The sequence below is a fragment of the Aphidius gifuensis genome, linkage group LG6 (assembly GCF_014905175.1).
Source record: "Aphidius gifuensis isolate YNYX2018 linkage group LG6, ASM1490517v1, whole genome shotgun sequence".
In the NCBI taxonomy this organism is placed as follows: Eukaryota; Metazoa; Arthropoda; class Insecta; order Hymenoptera; family Braconidae; genus Aphidius; species Aphidius gifuensis.
Genome location: NC_057793.1, coordinates 11,277,535 through 11,303,584, shown reverse-complemented (window position 1 = coordinate 11,303,584; position 26,050 = coordinate 11,277,535). Strand labels below are relative to the sequence as shown.

Sequence of the window (26,050 nt, the reverse complement as noted above, 5' to 3'; positions counted from 1 at the left end):
TTTTATACGAAATTATTTTTGCCAAAGAAATAAACATGCAGGCAACATCTTTTCCTGACCTATAATTTTTCCCATAGCTTTCTATTACTTCAAATTAATGAATGGTCATACGAAAAATGGTAGCTAAGGAAAGGAAGTTGTCACATGTTAATTTATACGAAATTAATTATGCCAAAGAAATAAACATGCAGACAACATCCTTTCCTTAGCTATAATTTTTCCCATAGCTTTCTATTTATTTGAATTAATAAATGGTCATAAGAAAAATGGTAGCTAAGAAAAGGAAGTTGTCACATGTTAATTTATACGAAGATAATTTTGCTAAAGAAGCAAACATGCAGACAACATCCTTTCCTCAGCTATAATTTTTTCCATAGCTTTTTATTTATTTAAATTAATAAAACTAAAAAATGGTAGCTAAGAAAGAAGTTATCTATGTGATTTTATACGAAATTAATTTTGCCAAAGAAATAAACATGCAGACAACATTCTTTCCTCAGATATAATTTTTCACATAGCTTTTTATTTATTCAAATTAACAAAAAACTATAGGAAAAATGGTAGCTAAGGAAAGGAAGTTGTCACATGTTAATTTATACGAAATTAATTTTGCCAAAGAAATAAACATGCAGACAACATCCTTTCCTTAGCTATAATTTTTCCCATAGCTTTCTATTTATTTGAATTAATAAATGGTCATAAGAAAAATGGTAGCTAAGAAAAGGAAGTTGTCACATGTTAATTTATACGAAATGAATTTTTGCAAAGAAATAAACATGCAGACAACATTCTTTTCTCAGCTATAATTTTTCCCATAGCTTTTTATTTATTCAAATTAACAAAAAACTATAGGAAAAATGGTAGCTCAGGAAAGGAAGTTGTCACATGTTAATTTATACGAAATTAATTTTGGCGAAGAAATAAATATGCAGACAACATTCTTTCCTCAGCTATAATTTTTCCCATAGCTTTCTATTCATTGAAATTAATGAATAGTCATACAAAAAATGGTAGCTAAGAAAAGGAAGTTGTCACATGTTAATTTATATGAAGATAATTTTGCTAAAGAAGCAAACATGCAGACAACATTCTTTCCTTAGATATAATTTATCCCATAGCTTTCTATTTATTCAAATTAACAAAAAACTATAGGAAAAATGGTAGCTAAGGAAAGGAAGTTCTCACATGTTAATTCATAGGAAATTAATTATTCCAAAGAAATAAACATGCAGACAACATTCTTTCTCAGCTATAATTTTTCCCATAGCTTTTTATTTATTCAAATTAACAAAAAACTATAGGAAAAATGGTAGCTAAGAAAAGGAAGTTGTCACATGTTAATTTATACGAAATTAATTGGGCCAAAGAAATAAACATGCAGACAACATTCTTTCCTCAGCTATAATTTTTCCCATAGCTTTCTATTTATTTAAATTAACGAAAAACTATAGGAAAAATGGTAGCTAAGGAAAAAAAGTTGTCACATGTTAATTTATACGAAATTATTTTTGCCAAAGGAATAAACATGCAGGCAACATCCTTTTAAACTATATTTCTCCCATAGCTTTTTATTTATTTAAATTAATAAATGGTCATAAAAAAAATGGTAGCTAAGAAGTTGTCAGATGTTAATTTACACGAAATTAATTTTGGCAAAGAAATAACATACGAATAACATCCTCATAGCTATAATTTTTCCCATAGCTTTCTATTTATTTAAATTAATAAATGGTCATAGGAAAAATGGTAAGAAAGGAAGTTGTCACATTAATTTATACAGATAATAATTAAGGAAATAAACATGCAGACAACATTCTTTCCTCAGCTATAATTTATTCCATAGCTTTTTATTTATTTAAATAAATAAAAGCTATAAGAAAAATAGTAATAAGGAAAGAAGTTGTCACATGTTAATATACAAGAAAATTTTGGCAAAGAAATAAACATGCAGACAACATCCTTTCCTTAGCTATAAATTTTCCCATAGCTTTCTATTTATTTAAATTAATAAATGGTCATAAGAAAAATGGTAGCTAAGAAAAGGAAGTTGTCACATGTTAGATTATACGAAATTAATTTTGGCAAAGAAATAAACATGCAGACAACATCCTTTCCTGAGATATAATTTATCCCATAGCTTTCTATTTATTTAAATTGATGAATTGTCATAGGAAAAATGGTAGCTAAGAAAAGGAAGTTGTCACATGTTAATTCATACGAAATTAATTTGCCAAAGAAATAAACATGCAGACAACATCCTTTCCTTAGATATAATTTATCCCATAGCTTTTTATTTATTCAAATTAACAAAAAACTATAGGAAAAATGGTAGCTATAGAAAAGAAGTTGTCACTAGTTAATTTATACGAAATTAATTTTGCCAAAGAAATAAACATGCAGACAACATTCTTTCCTCAGCTATAATTTTTCCCATAGCTTTTTATTTATTCAAAATAACAAAAAACTATAGGAAAAATGGTAGCTCAGGAAAAGAAGTTGTCACATGTTAATTTATACGAAATTAATTTTGCCAAAGGAATAAACATGCAGACAACATCCTTTCCTTAGATATAATTTATCCCATAGCTTTCTATTTATTTAAATTAATAAATGGTCATAAGAAAAATGGTAGCTAAGAAAAGGAAGTTGTCACATGTTAATTTATACGAAATTAATTGGGCCAAAGAAATAAACATGCAGACAACATTCTTTCCTCAGCTATAATTTTTCCCATTGCTTTCTATTTATTTGAATTAATGAATGGTCATAGGAAAAATGGTAGCTAAGGAAAGGAAGTTGTCACATGTTAATTTATACGAAATTAATTTTGCCAAAGAAATAAACATGCAGACAACATCCTTTCCTTAGATATAATTTATCCCATAGCTTTCTATTTATTTAAATTGATGAATTGTCATAGGAAAAATGGTAGCTAAGAAAAGGAAGTTGTCACATGTTAATTTATACGAAATTAATTTTGGCAAAGAAATAAACATGCAGACAACATCCTTTCCTTCGATATAATTTATCCCATAGCTTTCTATTTATTTAAATTAATAAATGGTCATAGGAAAAATGGTAGCTAAGAAAAGGAAGTTGTCACATGTTAATTTATACGAAATTAATTATGCCAAAGAAATAAACATGCAGACAACATCCTTTCCTCAGCTATAATTTTTTCCATAGCTTTTTATTTATTTAAATAAATAAAAAGCTAAAGGGAAAATGGTAGCTAAGGAAGGGGTTATATATTAATATACGAAATGAATTTTGGCAAAGAAATAAACATGCGACAATAACATCCTTTCCTTAGCTATAATTTTTCCCATAGCTTTCTATTTATTTAAATTAATAAATGGTCATAAGAAAAATGGTAGCTAAGAAAGAGGATGTCACATGTTAATTTATACGAAATTAATTTTGGCAAAGAAATAAACATGCAGACAACATCCTTTCCTTAGATATAATTTATCCCATAGCTTTCTATTTATTTAAATTGATGAATTGTCATAGGAAAAATGGTAGCTAAGGAAAGGAAGTTGTCACATGTTAATTTATACGAAATTAATTATGCCAAAGAAATAAACATGGAGACAAAATTCTTCTCTTAGATATAATTTTTCTCATAGCTTTTTATTTATTCAAATTAACAAAAAACTATAGGAAAATCGGTAGCTAAGGAAAGGAAGTTGTCACATGTTAATTTATACGAAATTAATTTTGCCGAAGAAATAAACATTCAGGCAACATCTTTTCCTGACATATAATTTTTCTCATAGCTTTCTATTTATTTAAATTAATAGATGGTCATAGAAAAATGGTAGCTAAGAAAAGGAAGTTATCACATGTAAATTTATACGAAATTGATTTCGCCGAAGAAATAAACATGCAGGCAACATCTTTTCCTGAGCTATAATTTTTCCCATAGCTTTTTATTTATTCAAATTATTGAAAAACTATAGGAAAAATTGTAGCTATAGAAAGGAAGTTGTCACATGTTAATTCATACGAAATTAATTATGCTAAAGAAATGAACATGCAGACAACATCGTTTCCTTAGCTATAATTTTTCCCATAGCTTTCTATTTATTTAAATTAATGAATGGTCATAAGAAAAATGGTAGCTAAGAAAAGGAAGTTGTCACATGTTAATTTATACGAAATTAATTATGCCAAAGAAATAAACATGCAGACAACATCCTTTCCTTAGCTATAAATTTTCCCATAGCTTTCTATTTATTCAAATTAACAAAAAACTATAGGAAAAATGGTAGCTCAGAAAAGGAAGTTGTCACATGTTAATTTATACGAAATTAATTTTGGCGAAGAAATAAACATGCAGACAACATTCTTTCCTCAGCTATAATTTTTCCCATAGCTTTCTATTCATTAAATTAATGAATAGTCATACGAAAAATGGTAGCTAAGAAAAGGAAGTTGTCACATGTTAATTTATATGAAGATAATTTTGCTAAAGAAGCAAACATGCAGACAACATTCTTTCCTTAGATATAATTTTTCCCATAGCTTTTCATTTATTCAAATTAATAAAAAGCTATAGGAAAAATAGGAGCTAAGGAAAGGAAGTTGTCACATGTTAATTTATACGAAATTAATTTTGCTAAAAAAGCAAACATGCAGACAACATCCTTTCTCAGCTATAATTTTTTCCATAGCTTTTTATTTATTCAAATTAACAAAAAACTATAGGAAAAATGGTAGCTAAGGAAAGGAAGTTGTCACATGTTAATTTATACGAAATTAATTTTGCCAAAGAAATAAACATGCAGACAACATTCTTTTCCTTAGATATAATTTATCCTATAGCTTTCTATTTATTCAAATTAACAAAAAAATATAGGAAAAATAGTAGCTAAGGAAAGAAAGTTCTCACATGTGATTTTATACGAAATTAATTTTGCCAAAGGATAAACATGCAGACAACATCCTTTCCTCAGCTATAATTTCTCCCATAGCTTTTTATTTATTTAAATTAATAAATGGTCATAAAAAAAATGGTAGCTAAGAAAAGGAAGTTGTCAGATGTTAATTTACACGAAATGAATTTTGGCAAAGAAATAAACATGCAGACAACATCCTTTCCTTAGCTATAATTTTTCCCATAGCTTTCTATTTATTTGAATTAATAAATGGTCATAAGAAAACTCGTAGCTAAGAAAAAGAAGTTGTCACATGTTAATTTATACGAAGATAATTTTGCTAAGGAAGCAAACATGCAGACAACATTCTTTCCTCAGCTATAATTTTTTCCATAGCTTTTTATTTATTTAAATAAATAAAAAGCTAAAGGAAAAATGGTAGCTCAGGAAAGGAAGTTGTCACATGTTAATTTATACGAAATTACTTTTGCCAAAGAAATAAACATGCAGACAACATCCTTTCCTTAGATATAATTTATCCCATAGCTTTCTATTTATTCAAATTAACAAAAAACTATAGGAAAAATGGTAACTAAGAAAAGGAAGTTGTCATATGTCAATTTATACGAAATTAATTTTGCCAAAGAAAAAAACATGCAGACAACATTCTTTCCTCAGCTATAATTTTTCCCATAGCTTTTTATTTATTCAAATTAACAAAAAACTATAGGAAAAATGGTAGCTCAGGAAAAGAAGTTGTCACATGTTAATTTATACGAAATTAATTTTGCCAAAGAAATAAACATGCAGACAACATCCTTTCCTTAGATATAATTTATTCCATAGCTTTCTATTTATTTGAATTAATGAATGGTCATAGGAAAAATGATAGCTAAGGAAAGGAAGTTGTCACATGTTAATTAATACGAAATTGATTATGCCAAAGGAATAAACATGCAGGCAACATCCTTTCCTTAGCTAATATTTTTCCCATAGCTCTTTATCTATTTAAGTAAATAAAAAGCTATAGGAAAATCGGTAGCTAAGAAAAGGAAGTTGTTACATGTTGATTTATACGAAATCAATTATGCCAAAGAAATAAACATGCAGACAACATTCTTTCCTCAGCTATGATTTTTTCCATAGCTTTTTCTTTATTCAAATTAATAAAAAGCTAAAGGGAAAATGGTAGCTAAGGAAAGGAAGTTGTCACATGTGATTTTATACGAAATTAATTTTGCCAAAGAAATAAACATGCAGACAACATTCTTTCCTCAGATATAATTTTTCACATAGCTTTTTATTTATTCAAATTAACAAAAAACTATAGGAAAAATGGTAGCTAAGGAAAGGAAGTTGTCACATGTTAATTAATACGAAATTAATTTTGGCGAAGAAATGAACGAGCAGACAACATCCTTTCCTGAGATATAATTTATCCCATAGCTTTCTATTTTTTCAAATGAATAAATGGTCATATGAAAAATGATAGCTAAAGAAAGGACGTTGTCACACGTTAATTTATACGAAATGAATTATGCCAAAGAAATAAACATGCAGACAACATTCTTTCCTCAGATATAATTTTTCACATAGCTTTTGATTTATTCAAATTAACAAAAAACTATAGGAAAAATGGTAGCTAAGGAAAGGAAGTTGTCACATGTTAATTTATACGAAATTAATTATGCCAAAGAAATAAACATGCAGACAACATCCTTTCCTTAGCTATAATTTTTCCCATAGCTTTTTATTTATTCAAATTAACAAAAAACTATAGGAAAAATGGTAGCTAAGGAAAGGAAGTTGTCACATGTTAATTTATACGAAATTAATTATGCCAAAGAACATGTAGACAATGATTTTCCTTAGCTATAATTTTTTCCATAGCTTTCTATTTATTTAAATTAATGAATGGTCATAAGAAAAATGGTAGCTAAGAAAAGGAAGTTGTCACATGTTAATTTATACGAAATTAATTTTGGCAAAGAAATAAACATGCAGACAACATCCTTTCCTGAGATATAATTTATCCCATAGATTTCTATTTATTCAAATTAATAAATGGTCATAAGAAAAATGGTAGCTAAGAAAAGGAAGTTGTCACATGTTAATTTATACGAAATGAATTTTGGCAAAGAAATAAACATGCAGACAACATCCTTTCCTTAGCTATAATTTTTCCCATAGCTTTCTATTTATTTAAATTAATAAATGGTCATAAGAAAAATGGTAGCTAAGAAAAGGAAGTTGTCACATGTTAATTTATACGAAAATAATTTTGTCAAAAGAATAAACATGCAGACAACATCCTTTCCTTAGCTATAATTTTTCCCATAGATTTCTATTTATTCAAATTAATAAATGGTCATAAGAAAAATGGTAGCTAAGAAAAGGAAGTTGTCACATGTTAATTTATACGAAATGAATTTTGGCAAAGAAATAAACATGCAGACAACATCCTTTCCTTAGCTATAATTTTTCCCATAGCTTTCTATTTATTTAAATTAATAAATGGTCATAAGAAAAATGGTAGCTAAGAAAAGGAAGTTGTCACATGTTAATTTATACGAAATTAATTTTGGCAAAGAAATAAACATGCAGACAACATCCTTTCCTTAGATATAATTTATCCCATAGCTTTCTATTTATTTAAATTGATGAATTGTCATAGGAAAAATGGTAGCTAAGGAAAGGAAGTTGTCACATGTTAATTTATACGAAATTAATTATGCCAAAGAAATAAACATGCAGACAACATTCTTTCCTCAGCTATAATTTTTCCCATAGCTTTTTATTTATTCAAATTAACAAAAAACTATAGGAAAAATGGTAGCTCAGGAAAGGAAGTTGTCACATGTTAATTTATACGAAATTAATTTTGCCAAAGAAATAAACATGCAGACAACATCCTTTCCTTAGATATAATTTATCCCATAGCTTTCTATTTATTAAAATTAATGAATGGTCATACGAAAAATGGTAGCTTAGGAAAGGAAGTTGTCACATGTCAATTTATACGAAATTAATTTTCCTTTATTAAAATAGGCAAATATAAATTTCCTTAGCTATGATTTTTTCCATAGCTTTTTATTTATTTAAATTAATAAAAAGCTATAAGAAAAATAGTAGCTAAGGAAAGGAAGTTGTCACATGTTAATTTATACGAAACAAATTTTGCCAAAGAAATAAACATGCAGGCAACATCCTTTCCTTAGCTAATATTTTTCCCATAGCTCTTTATCTATTTAAATGAATAAAAAGCTATAGGAAAAATAGTAGCGAAGTAAAGGAAGTTGTCACATGTTAATTTATACGAAATTAATTATGCCAAAGAAATTGAAATATCGTAGCCGGATCATTTATTAGACAATCAATATTGCCCTGTAAAATAATCCAACTAGATATGTATTTTAATTAACCCTGTTTTTCCTGCGCAGCAATGGCGCATAAGAATGGTAGGGAGACGGAAATGCGTAATGTAGGGAGAGGTAAAAAGGAACCTGAAAAATACGCGAAAATATAACACAATAATGCGGTAGAAATAATATTAAATAACACTTGTAAATTCGGTAAAAATTGGAGCACAATTTATTTGTAAAATTACCCTGTTGCTATTACATGAAAATGCGATACAAAACAATTATAAAAACATGTAACCCAATTAAATTTTACTCGCGCGTCGCGTCGAAAAGAGAGAACCTAAAGCCATGCGGTCGTGACGGAGTCAGAGACAGAGAAATATCAAAATCGCGAGTTACCCGATTAATATTCAAATTATGACGGCCGAAATACAAGCGACGGGATTGAGAAGCAATCCAGTCGATTAATTAATCAAATCACTGACTCTACATTGACGCTACGATGACGCTTGGCTTTTACAATATTAATATTTTTACACTTGTCATAAATTCACAGAACAAACACTGAACAAAATTTATTTAAAGAAAAGTACTTATTGATGGACGGTGATTTAATCTAGCAATCTAGGGACGGCGTGTACCTTGGTTCGACCTCAGGGCAACTCGCAAAATTGACAGGTTGGCTTGGTTACAATATCGCCAGTAATGTGCAAAATATATATATATATATATATATAATGCGTGTACGGAACTGGTTGTATGTGATCGACGATTAAATTATGTCCAAAATTGTTGACATGAACATGCACTGACTTTACAATAAAATCCACAGCAAATATTTTATTTGAATTTAAAATAAAATTATTATACGAGACTTTTCACTGTATTTTATAAATTGTATTCACTGTTGTTGATAGCTGACCACGGGTCGTAAATTTGTATAATTAAATATTTATTATTTTAAATAAATAATTGATTATTTATTATCGCAAAATTTATTCTATTCAATATTTATTTGATTAGAAAATACCACAATACGTGCTTTAAATTTAATTTACTCAAGCAAGAAAATTTTAGACCATGCGGTCGTAATTTATTCAAGTTAAATTTGTAAGTGATTTAATGATTTAAATTACTGATTTAAGTAACAAATGTTACTTAAATATTGAAGTAATAAATTGATAAAATAATCAATGAAATATTGAATAAGTATAACTTTAGATTTGTGCTGATTCGTAGAAAATATTCTAAGTTTTTAAAGCAATTAAAATGCGACGAGGCAAAGTGCCTATACTGGTTAGGCTGGAAGAAGAGCTGGTGTAGGTCAAGGAACTAACTCTGACCGGTGACCGAGATCTAGCGATCGATCTCGCTCGATGCCCTCAGAACATAAGGGTAGGTGGGGATCCTTCGGGGATGTTCGGTTTTCCTCCTTGAATTCACTTTCTTCTGTCGACTATTTCCTATTGGTGAGGAAAATCTTGCGATTTTCCAACTTTAATTAAAATTACTTCTACTTGTCTGTTATGACATGAGTGGTACAGAGAATCCCTATATTTTTGGATTCTGTCGATATCACTCATTAATATTAATTATATTTAATTTTCAAAATAAAATTGGCGGTAGATGCGCTTGGCAAAGTGCCGGCTCAAGTGGTTTGTTGGGGTGCAAAACCTCTAGCTCCCTTAAATATTGTAACGGACGTTCTGTAATATGGAGCTAGGGGTATTAAAAAGTAGCCTGAATATTTAATTTATATGATAATAAAAGGAAATTAAAAAGATTAGTGGGGCTTACCGCCGGATATTTCACCCTCACAGTAAAACCTGTCGTTCAGGGGAACGAAAATGTACGTAAACGGAGGAAGACGTATTTCCGTGTTACTTTACTTATTTTACCTTAAATTTATATTACAGAAGTTCTTAATATCGATTCGTGAGACTCTTGAGAGTTCTGACGTTGAAGTTCTTGAAGTTGGTTAATGTTTGACGTTCTTGAAGTTTGAAGTTCTTGAAGTTGTTTAAAGTTTAACGTTCTTGGATTTAGGTTCTTGAATTGGTTTAATGTTTGACGTTCTTGAAGTTGTTTAAAGTTTAACGTTCTTGAATTTGAAGTTCTTGAAGTTGGTTAATGTTTGGCGTTCTTGAGAAGTTCTTGAAGTTGTTGAAATTCTTGGAGGTTGTTGACGTTTTTGAAGTTTTAAGGCTGGGCTCAGGCTCTTTTTGCAGCCTTGGCTATTCTCTGGGCGTAAAGTTCTTTGAGATCCTTGAAGGTCAAAATTCTCTAACACAATCTGCACATTTATTTGGATCGTGTGGTTCCAACAATATCTTAGTGCAGTTTGCACAGCTGAGTGGTAGTTCTGGATCGTCAGACCACATGTGAGGATGGTCTATGTAGGTGTATTGGTTGTGATACTTTATTAGGTCACTTTTGTATGTACATGTCGCACAAATAGTTCTTCTCCTTCTGCTTGATGAATAGTGACTCCGCTGATATAGGGAGCCCTTTGAGACAGAACAGGACTCCAGCTTCCGAGCTCTTCTTCAACGTTGATTTGCCCTCTCTCCATTTTCTAGGTTATTGGATACCATGTCTAGTGGGCAACCGGGACGGTAACACCCTCGCAGGTATTGGAAGGTTTTCCTTGATTTTATTTGTTCTTTTGTGGTTGTTAATTCTTGAGGACAATATTTTGTATCATGACCTCCGTTGCATTGTGTGCATTTATCAGTTGAGTCTTGGAATAGTGTTTCCAAGCCTATGTTCTCTTCTGTTTCTACCCAGTCTTCTTCTGCTGCTTTTTCTAATTGCTTTTCCATGAGGGACTTGAGGAGACCTTGGTCTATTCCCCAGCCCTTATCTCCGTATGCACATTGTGCACATTTACTAGGTGGAATTTTGCTATCAATAGTTTGCATCGTCCACAGTAAATATCCACCTGGTCATGGTTATTGGCCCATAGTGTTGTGTTATGGGTTACTTCATATATTTCTTCTGTTGTATTATCTCGTGCTATGTCATGTGCAGCTTACGCAGTAAAAGGTCTCTGCGTATCTATCCTTGCTGCGGTATACCACCAAATCTTTGACCTGGCTTGGTTGGATGTCCCGCTTCCGCATGCTTCAGTGACCTGACAGCATCGAGGTAATCTCCTTTGGAGAGAGTAAGACGTCGAACTCCTCCCACTTTGGATCTTGTGTCACGGTATATTGACATGTGACGTATTTAGAAATCATGGTGGTGTGTTGATTGGTTGATAAGCTCACAAAAATTTATAAAAATCTAAACAGATTTGCAAAATTCATTAGTTCACACATTTATTTTTATACAACATTACCCAAATTATTTCTAATCGTTAAGTTCTAACTATATTTTATTTTAGAAGAATAACAACTTATTGCGATTGTTCATCCTTCTATCCTAGGACATAATTATTTGTAATTATTAGAAATTAACCCAGAAGGAAGAAAGGACCCTAATGTTTAATCTTTTTAAATTTATTAATAGTAAAAATTTCTTAAAGTTAATGGTCTCTACCATTTATATGATATGGTTTATTTGAAAAGAATCTAATAATTAGAGATATGAGAAAATTTTCCTTCTTTTTTTTTTTTGTTTATTTTTTTTTTGTTTGTTTAATAATGTTTTTTTTTTTTTTTTATACTACTCCTCCTGTCTTTCGCTTGTCTTTCTTAGTAGAAATTTCTTATGCTTCCACGATACTGGGAAGTTGTGCTAGGGTTCATATTTTTTATTGTGAAGGTTATTGGATTTGTGGAGGTAGACCTTTTTTTGAGGCTTTGGCAGTTTACTGCGATATGACCAATGTTACCACATGAATAACATCGGCGACGAGATACAGGTACAGTGGGTTTACCCTTGGAACATTTTTTCTCTGATGCTTTCCGCTGTTCCAGAATTTTCCGTTGTTGAATAACCTTTGCTTGGCTTTGATCAAGATTGATTAAAGACCACAAACTTGGACAACAGTTAGTGATGTGATATCCTGATTTGCAGTATTCACAATCTCTGTCGTCTAAATTGTCAAATGTTTCCAGCTTATCTTCGATTAACTCTAACTTAATAGTAGCTAATTTTGCTGCCAACCAATTTGGACATTGTCCTGCAGTGTGGTCGTTACCACAGAGTTGACATTGAACTTTGTGATTTTTGACCGTCGCTTCTGCTTTCTGGGTTCTAATTAAATTGTAACGAAACTCATCCTTGTGAGTGTCGTCGGGTCCCCGACTGGTAAGTTTAATTGGGGCAGTTGGGCATACATTTGTGGGTTTTGTTTTCATTTGAATAACATAATCTCTTGGTGTCAGTTTGTGTGGGGGATTTCGATTTGTTACGGTATTCGATGGGTGTAGCCAGTTCAAATTTGATGCTGGTTCCCAAGGTGTACTAATGAAACCCCGCACTATGACTGTCTTATATTCGTTTAGCAGGTTATCATGAAGGACATATTCCGCTAAACAGTCTTCACACTCTTCCGCCCGTTTTTCTATTAACAGGGTTTGTTGGCATTTATGGCAATTTAAATTAAAGTTTCTTTCTAAAGTTAACAGATGAAACCTATGTACAATTTTGTGGAAACGAGATTCTGAATTTCTGAATGTTTTTGCGTAACACGGTACACACAACAATTCTTCCCTCGGGTCGTTTGGTTTCTTTTTAATAATTACTGTGTCTACACCCTCTTTTAATTGTATGCAAGAGGCTGGACTGATACCATAGAACAAGCTGGCACAACTTGTTCTTCTGGCTAAAACCACTCTTTTCAGCTGGGCAGAAGACCATTCTATTGAACACCTTCGTAGTTGGCATTTTCGCAGGTTTTCTGCTGCTATTAAATATTGTGGCGCTGCCATTTTTCGATGGTATCATTCTGTAATAGTAGGCAGACATGCGGATTTCTTTTAGTATTTTTACCTACTCGACACGAATTTTCTTACGTAACTTAGATCTAGCAGACGAATTATCGTAGTAGTGGCCTTCCTTGAAGGGGTAATTAATTCATGATTAATTATTCCTTCAATCGGAGAAGGGTATTTTTCAGACAAAAAACATTAAAATTAGTTACTTATATGATATAGGAATAATTGTTTAGGGCGTAAATTATAACAATGAAATTTAAAATAATAAAAAAAATTATTATTTATATAAAAAAATTATTGGTGTTTTTAATTGTTAGACATCATGGTAAAGTGAGAATATAGGAGGACCACCATCCAGAGGTCCGGCATCATCGGACTTTTGTAGACACCTAGCACTGCAGTGGTGTGTATCGTCCTGACGTTCGTGGAGGAGGAACATCATCGAATAACCAGTTCCCTTCACCAACGCTGTTTTGGCCAGGTTGTGGTGGAACTGTGTTATTGTTTGTTCTAGATGAATTCTTGGTTAATCTTCTTTTTTTTCTGAGTGGTCTCCTTGATGTCGAAGTCCTTGGATCCCAAACGTGTTCACCTAATACGTTGTCGTCATTGGAATATGGTCGATATATGGCGGAAGCAATTTTTTCCATTGTTTTTTGAAGTTCTAATTCTTTGGTATACCGTCTCCACTCGCAAACCCTGGTACTACAGGAGAGAGACCATTCTATCCCCCGTATTCCGTGAGTTTGTCTTTGTGTGAGTAACCATCCCAGAGGTTGATTTTGTTTTCTCATAAAGTTCATTTCTATTGATTCGTCCATGAGCGATTCGGGTTTGGAATCCTCCGGTGATAGATCTTTATTTACAATATGCTGTGCTTCCATCTATAATCAAATTAAAACAAAGACCAACCCAACACACATATATCGTAGATTTATTACCTTTCATTGTTTTTCATGATGTTTATTAAACGTAACTTAATTTTTAACTTATTATTATTATTATTATTATTACTTTTCTTGAATCTTATAAATAATTATGTGGGTTTTGGTTGGGGAATCGAGCGGTAGTCGTTATTGGCGGGAGCGGTTGGGTACAAGCCTGTTTCTACGTTTTTGGGGGAGCAGTTCGATGTCAGGAGAGGTCTCTTTGAAGTATTCCCCATCGTTAGTTCGCTTAGTTTTACGCTCGTGTAAGAGCCCAGTGGCCAGAGTTGACCATAGTACTGCTAATAGATGTACTGACCAACCGTATACAGCGTGGAGGGCGTAACCATGTAGAATGGTATCCGCTATTGTCTTAAAAATGTGCACAATAGTAAATATTCCAATAATTCCAGCGCTAATATTACCAAAGTAGGTGAATTTACCCCATGTCTTTTCCCAAACACTTTCAGATATCTTTTCAAAATCTTCATCGCTGAAGATCCCCATATAGGATCTTTTAGCGTATACAAGATTTGTACCAGAAGCTTGAGCTGCGAAGTCGCTCAATATCATGGATCTCTCAATAGGGAACATGATTCTTTCTCTCATGTTCTCTAGATCCTCTGAGGTGTAAATACCTGATGAGGCTAATTCTGTCAATGCATTGCATCTCCAGCTAGCTGTAGTGGCAGGTTTCAAGATTGAAGGTGTTTCTCCCAAAACTGGGTTAGGAATGAATTTGTACCATAGATTGTCAATTTTAAAATATTGTGGTAGGGGACCGTTACATGGTAGTTGAGTTGCCTCAGGGGTTATGATGTGTGTGCGAGGAGTCATGAACATACTTTCATTTCTACCTTTCGTGATAGGTAAATTGCTGTAGCATTTACCATCTTGTCTTATTTTTACCTCCACGGCTACACATTGGATCATATGAACTACTTCCCCTGCTACTGCTGTGTAACCAGGTTTACCCATATATTGGTAGGCGAATTCATCGGGGAGGTTTGCAGCGAGGGACAGGCTTGCACGCAGTTGTTTTCTTTCTAATCTACATTCATTTTCTAATAAATTATAATATAAATCGCTCATCTGATTCCTTGCCCAACGCTCTACATAAACGAACTTAGCATTTACATAACTCTCATTATATCGTGGGTTTCAAGATCATTTCTTTCTTTGGTTGAAAGTGATTGACCTTCTGTTATAAATAAACGGGGGTGTTCGGTAGAAATTATTTTAACGCCGCAATTTTCAAATGAGCTTTTTGTTTTAAGAGAAAAACTATAATCGTCGTGAGCTACTGTATAAACTGTACCTTCCTTGCTTTCTGTTATATCAGCCTGACCATACCATATTCCATATGTATTTTTCTGAGTCGCACCATTGGTTTGATGGTCTACTGTCCCAGAAGGCATAACCGCCGTACATGTCGATACATGTTTCAGCACTCAACTGGCAAGAAGTTCCCGAACTAAAATGGATTTTGTCTTGTTCTAACTTAACTCTAGCGTTTTGTTTTGTGTATGTGATGGTTATGGAGGCTGTTACGACAACATGGTTCCAGCTTCCATAAGCATCCGAATAACTTGCCCCTGAACAATCTCCATCTGAGTTCGCACTTCCTGCCAGTGTAACAGCTCTATAATTTACAATGTTTGGTGACAGTTGCTGTATAACCGTGTTGCCGACTGTCACCGTACCGTGATTATAAAGCGTTTTACACGCATCCCTTGAAATAGGATTTATATATTTAGCGTTGCCATTATTGGTAATGGCTACATAATCTGTGGCGGCTCCACAGTTGAAGACTATTCTAGATACTTCAACCTTACACAGCCACGCTTCCGCCTGGGTGTACGTGGCTAGCTCGCTCAGCATCACCCGTGCTTTGCTAGTCTTCACTGGCTCTCGAGCGATATCACACTCGTCGACGTCCAGTAACGAAATAGTGGTGGTGTTTAGCATGGGTCCAGTGCAATCGAACCCAATGAGGGCCTCGACCGTGGCTAACGCTAGTATCAATATGGCTACGCTTTTCCTAATCATCTGTAAATTATTATTATAATACTCTGGCATCTATACAATGTTATTTACACCGGTTTCTACTCTTTTGGACTCCCGCTTCCCCCCCCACAGTAAGTTTGGACTCACTGGAGACGGAGTTGACTGTTAGTCCAAAATATCTACCTTATTTACTAAACATGCGGAACAGACTTTGTAAGTGAGTGTTTTATTTATTAATTATATGTAATTTCCTCCTCTTGCTCTAATTCTCTTAATTTAGTTTTATTTTTATCAAGTATTTTAGCCTCTTCAGGCGAGATTTTAGATAACCTGAGACGGTTTGGGGAAACTTCTTCCCTTTTTCCACCGTCTATCAGTTCCACCTCTCCTCTATCCGTCACATTTAAAATTTCAAAAGGTCCATCCCAGTAAGGGTAAAGCTTCCCTGGTTTGGGTCCTTTTTCAATGTAAACGTAATCTCCAATCTTAAAATTTACTGGGTTTAATTTCTGGTCATAGTATTTTTTTGTTTTTTCTTTGCTTTGAATTAGGTTGCGTCTTGCGCAATCTTGAATTTCATGTATGTTCGTGACTAGGTCTTCCATGTACCCTTGAAATGTGGGTATTCTTTCCGACTCTAGTAACGGTTTACATGACGGTAGTCTGGCTCTTTTTCCATAGACTAATTCATATGGAGTAAATTTTGTGGATTCATGGACGCTCGTATTGTAAGACAAAATTGCCAATTTGAGCCATTCATCCCAATCATCCTTTTTATTATTTACATAATGTTTGAGATACTCCCCCAACGGGTGATGTGATCTCTCTAATGAGCCATTGCTCTGTGGATGAAAAGCAGTAGTTCGACATTTATTAATTTTAAATCGGCCAGCCATTGCCCTTAAAAGCTGACTCTCGAAATTTCTTCCCCTGTCACTGAGGATTGTGACTGGAGTACCGTAAAGGCTTACGAAATTATCAATGAAGGCTTTGATTATTTCTGGGGTAGTTTGGTTAGGAATGGCTACTGCCACTACAAATTTGGTCAATAAACACTGCATGGTAAGGATGCATTGATTGCCTGATTTAGTGGTGGCTAAAGGGCCTACCACGTCCATGGCAATTTTTTCAAAAGCGGACCTTGGTGTATCGGTAATTACCATTGGTTGTTTTGTTCTTTTACGAACAAATTTATTTTTCTGGCAGTCTAAGCAATGTTGTATTCGTGACTGGATATCTTCTTTTAAATTTTCCCAATAAAATCTTTCTTTAATTCTATTGTAAGTTTTATTTACCTTTATATGCCCTATGGGTGCCTGATGGGCCTCATTAAAAATTTGATCCCTTTCTTTTATATCAACAAATTCGATTTCATTTGTACAAATAATAATTTTAATTTGACTATTCATAAATTCTTCTTTTATTATTTCTAAAATTTCCGTCCATTCTATATTGCAAACTTTATTTGATTTTGAAATGACTACAGATTCTATTTCTTTTTCCAACATAATCTCGTGAGCATGGTTTAATGCTCCTCTTATATGTTTAATCATTGTAAGTAATGACTCCCCCTCCCTTTTTTTTATTACAAGAGGAAAATGAAGTTTCTTACCCACCACTTTACAACTTGCTTTTCCTGCTTCGACAGGGTGTTTTAAAATATTACTATGTTTTTTACATAATTCTTTGGCGCCTGAATCACAAGGTTCGCCGTTTTCTGATACGAAATACATTTTATGGTTCTTTTGAACTTGGAAGGGTTCTCTAGAAGTTATAATATTTTTCGAACTGTGTTCAATTTGAGTTTCGATCTCGTCCTCGCTCACTTCTGAGTCTTGGGAGTCTGAGTCGTCTTTATTAATTTGGTCTATATTATTTGGCAAGTCTACAGCTATTTCAACATCAATTGGATGTTTACTTGTTGTAATTTTGACTGTTTCACCTTTTGAATCTCCCCCCTCTTGCGATTCGGAAGAAGGTAGAATCTTTTTGGGTCTGCCCCTTTTTTTCAGAGAAGTTGGGGTTCCCTTTGTTTCCAAAAGTTCCCCTTTTTTGGGCCTGCCTCTCTTTTTCAATAAAATTGGAGGCTTATTCGTTACAAAAGGTTTTAATTTTTTTGGTCTACCCCTCTTTTTCTGAGTGGGTTCTGGTGTTGTCACCACCTCAAGAGGCCTTGTTTCAACAATAGGTTGAGGCTTCCTATTTTGGTTTCTTGTGACAACAAAAATATCTTTTCCGCATTCGCTTTCAGGTCCCTCTACGGGGTTCCTGGATAAAGCGTCTGCGTTCAAATTTAATTTGCCTGATTTATAGACTACATTGAATTTATATTGGGCTAATTTTAACCTCCATTTACATATTCTATTATTATTATTTACTGGGTTACTGAACCACTTTAAAGCTTCGTGGTCAGTTACTACTGTGAATTCTGAATTATACACGTAAGTTCGGAAATTCACCACCGAGTCTAAAATGGCTCTGGCTTCTTTCTCGTACGTACTATAATTCAGCTCAGCTCCTCTAAGAGCTCTCGAAAAGTAGGCGATTGGTTTATCATTTCCAATTTCGCCTTGTGACAAAACACCACCTATTGCGTATCCGGAAGCATCCGTAGTGATGATGTACGGTTTACTCAAATCCGGATACTGTAGAATCGGTGCGTTACAAAGGAGGTTTTTTAGAGTAACAAATGCTTCCTCTTCCTCTTTTCCCCACACAAATTCTACGCCATCTTGCAGTAATTTTGTAAGAGGTTTTGCAATTTTCGAATAATTTTTTATGAATCTGCGGTAATATCCACTAAGCCCTAAGAATTGACGAACATTCTTTTGGTTTTTGAGCTTAGGGAAGTTTTTAACCGCTTCGATTTTTTTTGGGTCGGGTTTGACCCCGTTTTCGCCAATCACGTGGCCTAAATAATGTACTTCCGGTTTTAAGAACTCGCACTTGTCTGGTTGCAAGCGCAGGTTGGCCTTACGAAGTCTTTCCATCATTTCCATGATTTTTTCGTCATGTTCTTCGAGGGTTTTTGCAAAAATGACTATGTCGTCTAGGTAGATGAACATGGAGATTTCTTGCATACCGACAAAGACTAAATTCATTAATCGCTGGAATGTCGCGGGGGAATTTGCCAGGCCAAACGGCATGCGCGTGAACTCCCAGTGACCACGTGGAGTTGAAAAAGCAGTCTTGTGCGCATCTTTGGAATCCATTTCTATTTGATGGTATCCAGATGCTAAGTCAAATACAGAGAAATATTTTGAACCCCCCAACTGGTCTAATATATCCGTAATGTTGGGCAGCGGAAACGCATCCGGAATAGTTTTTTCATTTAATGGTCTATAATCAATTACCATTCTATGTCTAATATTGCCTTTAGAATCAGGCTTTTTAGGGACAATCCAGACAGGACAATTATAAGGGCTTTCTGAAGGTTTAATTATACCCTTCAAAACTCCCTCTTGTACCTGTCTCTCGACTTCTTCCCGCAAATTATGAGGAGGTCTATAAATTTTATTATTTATGGGGAGTTCGTCTGTCGTAGGAATACGATGACGAACCAAATGTGTTGAACTCAGTGGTTCATCAGGTAATTGGAACCTGTCAGAATATTTTTTTATTATGTTACATACATGGTCCAACTCTTCCGCATTTAAGTGTTCAAGTCTTAATAATTCTTTAACTTTATCGTAACGTGTCATAATTTTTACTTCATTTATTGTATATATTTTATTAGTTGAGTTTATCCGAAGCATATCCGAAAAAATTGGACTCTGTATTATTTGGAAAATCTAATTTGTTTTTATTTACTTTAACATCAGAATTTCTTCGCCAATTTTCTTTTTTCTTTTTGATACTATTAAACGCTTTATTATTATATGGATTAAAAATTTTAGTTTCATTTTTATTTTCATTCAAAGGAATTTCATTTAAATCAATATCATTTATTTTTAATAATTTTTCATTTGAAACCCTACTCAAAGGAATTTCATTTAAATCAATATCATTTGTTTTTAATAATTTTTCATTTGAAACCCTACTCAAAGGAATTTCATTTAAATCAATATCATTTATTTTTAATAATTTTTCATTTGAAACCCTACTCAAAGGAATTTCGTTTAAATCAATATCATTTATTTTTAATAATTTTTCATTTGAAACCCTACCCAAAGGAATTTCGTTTAATTTTAATAATTTTTCATTTGAAAACCTACTCAAAGGAATTTCATTTAAATCAATATTATTTGTATTTAATAATTTTTCAGTTGAAACCCTACTCAAAGAAATTTCATTTAAATCAATATCATTTGTTTCTAATAATTTTTCATTTGAAACCCTACTCAAAGGAATTTCATTTAAATCAATATTATTTGTATTTAATAATTTTTCAGTTGAAACCCTACTCAAAGAAATTTCATTTAAATCAATATCATTTGTTTCTAATAATTTTTCATTTGAAATCAATTTGGTATTCTCCAGAGAATTTCCGGTTCCGGATTCCATCGTTCTCTCGAGCATGTCGTTTACCGTTTTGAAATCGACCATATTTATTTCTGGTCCTATAATAAACCCTTCTATTTTTGGGTTTTCAAAGACAATAGATTTTTCATTAATTTCCAATATATGTTTATCGAAGTTTATAATTGCGCCTGTTGATTCGAAAAATTCCGAACCCAAAATACCTGCGCAATTAATAGGTACTTCGTCAGGAATGATTAGGCAGATTATTTCTTTGCCCAAAATATTTATTTTAGCTTTTCCCAATGTATTTATAAGGCCCTCCGATATGCCTTGCAAGGTTTCTATTTCGCCTTCATTTATCTCAAGGCCTGATGCCTGAGATTTTTTTAATAAATTCGGGGTTGCTCCCGAATCTAACATCATTTTTACCGTTTCATTACCGTTATTTAGCTTGATCTCTATATAGGGAATAGTGTTAAAATTTGTTGCATTTATGGTGATAACTGGTTTATTTATTTTAATTGACTCTACTTTCTTATTTATTTTTAACATTTCATTATTTAAATCATTATCTATTTCTTTAATAATTACGCAATTATTATCGGATATAAAACCAGTTGCCTCCATAGCCGCAATATTTTTACTATTAATTTCTTTAATTATTAGTTTACGCCGTCCCTCCTCGCTTAGAGGGACGGTTGCAAGTTTCCCTGCACTCTTTGTTGGAATTTTTTCTTAACACAATTCATTTCTATATGATCATCACCCTTGCAGAAATCGCACCCTCGAATTGAACCGTCTTTTCTATTATCCGCATATTTATTACCCATCATGTTACCATTATTATTACCCATATTATTTCCATTATTATAACCGTTCGTGTAATTATTATTGTAGCCATTTTTATTACCATTATAATAGCTACCATTATTACCATTATTGTAACCATTATTATAACCATTATTATAACCATTGTTTGACCGTCGTCGCTGATTGCAATCTTTTGCTTGGTGACCAATTATATTACATAGTTGGCAAGTAGGGCGTTGATTCCACATTGGTGTTGGTTTTTCATTAAATCTTACTTGCGGACGCTGTTGATTTTCTCGTTGCATTCCGCAATTTCTTGCAGCATGCCCCCTTATTCCACATAATTGGCATGTTGGTGATGCGTAGTTTTGTTGTGGTCGGACATAATTTCCAATCTTATAGCAGGTTTTTGCGTCATGACCTTTAATGTCGCAAATCTGACATACTTTGTCATTTTCTAGTTTTGACGCGATTGTTGGGCAATTTTTTGCTATGTGTTCCGTACTGTCACACAATTGGCATTTTTGTTGATTCTTATTTTTCCAACAATCTTGTTCTGAATGGTTTTTACCATTACATTTTGTGCATTGTTTCAAAGTGATAAACTCTTGAGTACATTCGCTTGCAAAATGTCCCTTTTGTCTACACTTGAAGCATACCTTCATTTCTTTAAATGACGTAGGCTTTTCGTCCCCTGCTATTTGAGGCTTAGCTAATTTACATTGTGGTGCTACGTGGTCTTTTTCTTGACATAATTGGCAAAAGTTAACTTCGAAAGTTCTTTTCTTAGTTTCTTCTCTGCCTAATGTTGCCCTCCTGGCTAATTCTTCCTCTCTCTCTGCTGCTTGTTGTATAATCTATTCATAATCTTCAGACCAGTTTATGTAATCACCAAGTTCAGGCTTGATTCCCGACCTTAGTACGTTTTTTGCTAGTTCTTTCATTTCATTTTTGATTTGCTTTGGTCTTTCATTTTCTGCGGGTGTATGCATTTCTTCAATAAAATTTGTGCATTCTCGAATTCTTTTGACGAAGTTTCTTATGGGTTCATTATTTCTCTGAATGAGTTTGAAAGCTTCCCCGATTAACACTTTTTCGTTTTTGGTTTTGCTTATCAATTCCCTGAGTGACTTCATCAAATCTTCAATGCTTTCAAATTTTTTTTGAGTCATATCATCACGTACTTCTCTACTTACTTTGGTACGTACTATCATTTCAACCAAATTCTTTTCTAGGTCCTTACCCACATAGTCTCGACTTTCCTCACATTCTATTCTGAATCTTGTGAGTTCTTGTGATTTACCTGTATAAGTGGAAATACTTTTACATAATTTGTTCATAAGAGTCATGAGATGTGTTGTTTCTTGGATCTCTGCCAATCTTTTTGCTGTTGCGTCCGCCATTTTGTTATTTATTGGAATTCTTTGTTCGGGCTCGATATTAAGATTACCTGTATTTTTATTATCGTTGTTCTTATTTCCCTTATTTAAATTATTAGTTGCGACTGGACTTGTTCTTAATTCTTTTTCTTTTTTCTTTGTATTTTCGAGATCAATTTTAGCTATCAGATTTTGTGCTTGTAAAACTTGTTGAGTAAGCTCGTCTTCCCAACATTGTTCTTCCAAGTTTTCTATCGATATTTCTTGTTCTTGTTCAATTGATGCTTCACTCTTGCTGTCACTGCTGTTGCTGTCTGGCAAAGTTGTATTTCTTGCAATATAATTACTGTAGCTGTCGTTATAATTATCGTCGTCGTTGGTTATAATGGAATCGTTATGATGATGTATATTTATTGCGGGCGAATTAATATGGACTTTTATTGAGGTGTTAATTATAACTTTGGTTAATTCTGGTTCATGCGTTTTAGTTACGTTTTCCAATGGCGATGGTCTTTTTTCTAGAATCTCTTTGTCAATTTGATTTTTGACTTCTTGGCTTTGTCTACTGCTAAAAAACGATTTAGTTAATGAACTAAAACTTTGCCAACTCGAACTAGTCTTAACGTTCTCGCCAAAAACTTTAATTTCTTGACTTTTTTCAAATTTTTCTTTTGCGAGACGGTCGGCTTCCAATTTTTGGCTCCAAAAATCATTTAAGTCTTTGTTTTTGCGTTCCAAATCGGATTTCTCTGCTTCTATTCGCTCTACTTCAATTTTCTGTTTAATTTCGGAAATTTCTTTATTTTTCCTTTCTTCTTCAAGTTCGAATCTTAATTTTTCTGATTCTTCTTGATATAATCTTGTCTCGAAATTCGGGTTACCTGGATTTAATGGTGTATTCAAGTTTATTAAATTGAAACTTTCGTTTACTCCGCTTTTGAATTGATTTTTCCGTAATACCGAACTTTTTAAGCTATTTCTCTTTTTAATTGATCGTGCTTCTGCTCCTGACAATTTTTTCCTGTCTGGGCCGTAATACAAATCCCCTCTTTGTCTAAGATTATATCTTTTTACAGGTTGGTTTATTTCCGTGTTTTTACTCGACATTAGAGATTATTACAATATTTTCTATGCTAAAATTTATGTGGCTGAATAAGGGCCACCATCCATTAAATCTGATAAAGGGAATTTCGTTGCAAGATTATTGTTGTTTGTTAATGTTTTTATTATTTATTCCCCCCAAATTTTTAGTTAGTTTATCAATAAAAATTATTATAAACTCAAACTATTATTTATAAAATTTTTGTAAGGTAAGGAAAAACAAAAATTCAAGAAGGGTAAAAATAATAATACAAAAAAAATTTATTATTTATTTTCAAAAATTTCTGAGAATAAAAAAAAATTTTCAAACAAGTTAAATTTCAATTAATTAATTTTAATTTTCAAATTTATAGGAGTAGTATTAATTCTGTATCCATAAACTATTTGAATGATCCATTAGTTGCCAAAGAAAACAATTTTAACAGAAATGTGAGTTCAAATCCCAATAAGGCGATGTTTGTTTTTTTTTTTTTTTTTGTAAGTAAATAAAATTTAAGGTGTTTAAATTTTTATCAATTAAATTTAATTTTAAAATTTCATAAAGGTAATATTAATTCTATATCTATAGTTCCTTAATTGTGAAGGAAAATGCTTTCAAGTTAGACGTGGGTTCAAATCCCAGTAAACACAATGTTTTTTTTTTTTTTTTTTTTTTTTTTGTAATTAAGTAAAATTTGAAGTGTTTGAACTTTAATTAATCAAATTTGATTTCAAAATTTATAAAAATAATATTAATTTTGTATCTATAGTTCCTTAATTGTGAAAGAAATTGATTTATTTCTTTAATTAATTTAATTAATTAATTAATTAAATTTTATTTCAAGTTTCATGAGAGTAATATTAATTTTATATTCATAATTTATTTGGATAGTTTGTTACTTGTAAAAGCAAATGCTTTTAACATAGGCGTGGGTTCAAGTCCCAGTAAAAACAATGTTTTTTTTTTTTTCTTTTTTTTTTTGTAAATAATTAAAAATTTAAATTGTTTAAATTTTAATTAATTAAATTTTATTTTAATATTCATAAGAATAATATTAATTTTATATTCATAAACTATTTGGATAGTTCCTTTCTTGTAAAAGTAACTGATTTTAACATAAACGTGGGTTCGAGTCCCAGTAAAAGCAATGTTTTTTTTTTTTTTTTTTGTAAATAATTAAAAATTTAAATTGTTTAAATTTTAATTAATTAAATTTTATTTTAAAATTTATAAGGGTAATCTTAATTTTTATATTTCTGAAAGAAATTAATTTTCCGTTATGGTTGAAAAAAAATTTATTATTTATACTTTTTGTATTCCAGAAAAAGAAAAAAAAAAAAATTTGTAATTTAAATTAATTTGATATTATTACTAATTGTTATAATGTAGGTGGTATATATTTAAAGGGGTGATATTAGCCTATCGATCATTTGGACACAACCGATGTACTATTGATAGTTAATATATCGATTAATCAAGAATAAACCGACTGTTTATTATTTGATAACATAAAATTGTTGAATATTGAAAAGGGAGTGATAGTATATCGATTATTTAAAATAACTCAATCGTTTATTTATTAAAAATGTTTAAATGTAAAAGGTATTAAAAATGAAATAATAATATATCGATTATAAAAAAAAAGATAACTCGGTTGTTTATTTATTTAAAATGTTTAAATGTAAAAAGGTATTAAAATCGAAATAATAATATATCGATTATATAAAAAAAATAATAAACTCGATTTAAAATGTTTAAATATTGAGGTATCAAAATCGAATCAACAATATATCGATTATATAAAAAAAATTAAACTCGGTTGTTTATTTATTTAAAATGTTTAAATGTAAAAGGTATTAAAATCGAAATAAAAATATATCGATTATATAAAAAAAAATTAATAACCTCGATTTAAAATGTTTAAATATTGAGGTATCAAAATCGAATTAACAATATATCGATTATAAAAAAAAATAAACTCGGTTGTTTATTTATTTAAAATGTTTAAATGTAAAAAGGTATTAAAATCGAAATAATAATATATCGATTATATAAAAAAATCTATAAGCTTGATTTAAAATGTTTAAATATTAAGGTATTATAATCGAAATAATAATATATCGATTATATATAAAAAAAAATAATAAACTCGATTTAAAATGTTTAAATATTGAGGTATCAAAATCGAATTAACAATATATCGATTATATAAAAAAAAATAAACTCGGTTGTTTATTTATTTAAAATGTTTAAATGTAAAA

At 31.6% G+C, this 26,050-nt stretch overlaps 2 protein-coding genes across 2 annotated transcripts; both read right to left on the bottom strand.

The window, feature by feature from the left end:
- Positions 1–21,205: 21,205 nt before the first annotated feature.
- On the bottom strand, positions 21,206–21,994 carry LOC122859840 (cellular nucleic acid-binding protein homolog). Its single transcript, XM_044163523.1, has one exon. It carries the CDS (start codon positions 21,992–21,994, stop codon positions 21,206–21,208), a length of 789 nt encoding a protein of 262 aa, XP_044019458.1.
- Positions 21,995–22,186: 192 nt separating this feature from the next.
- On the bottom strand, positions 22,187–23,815 carry LOC122859839 (J domain-containing protein DDB_G0295729-like). Its single transcript, XM_044163522.1, has one exon. It carries the CDS (start codon positions 23,813–23,815, stop codon positions 22,187–22,189), a length of 1,629 nt encoding a protein of 542 aa, XP_044019457.1.
- Between the last annotated feature and the right edge of the window lie 2,235 nt (positions 23,816–26,050).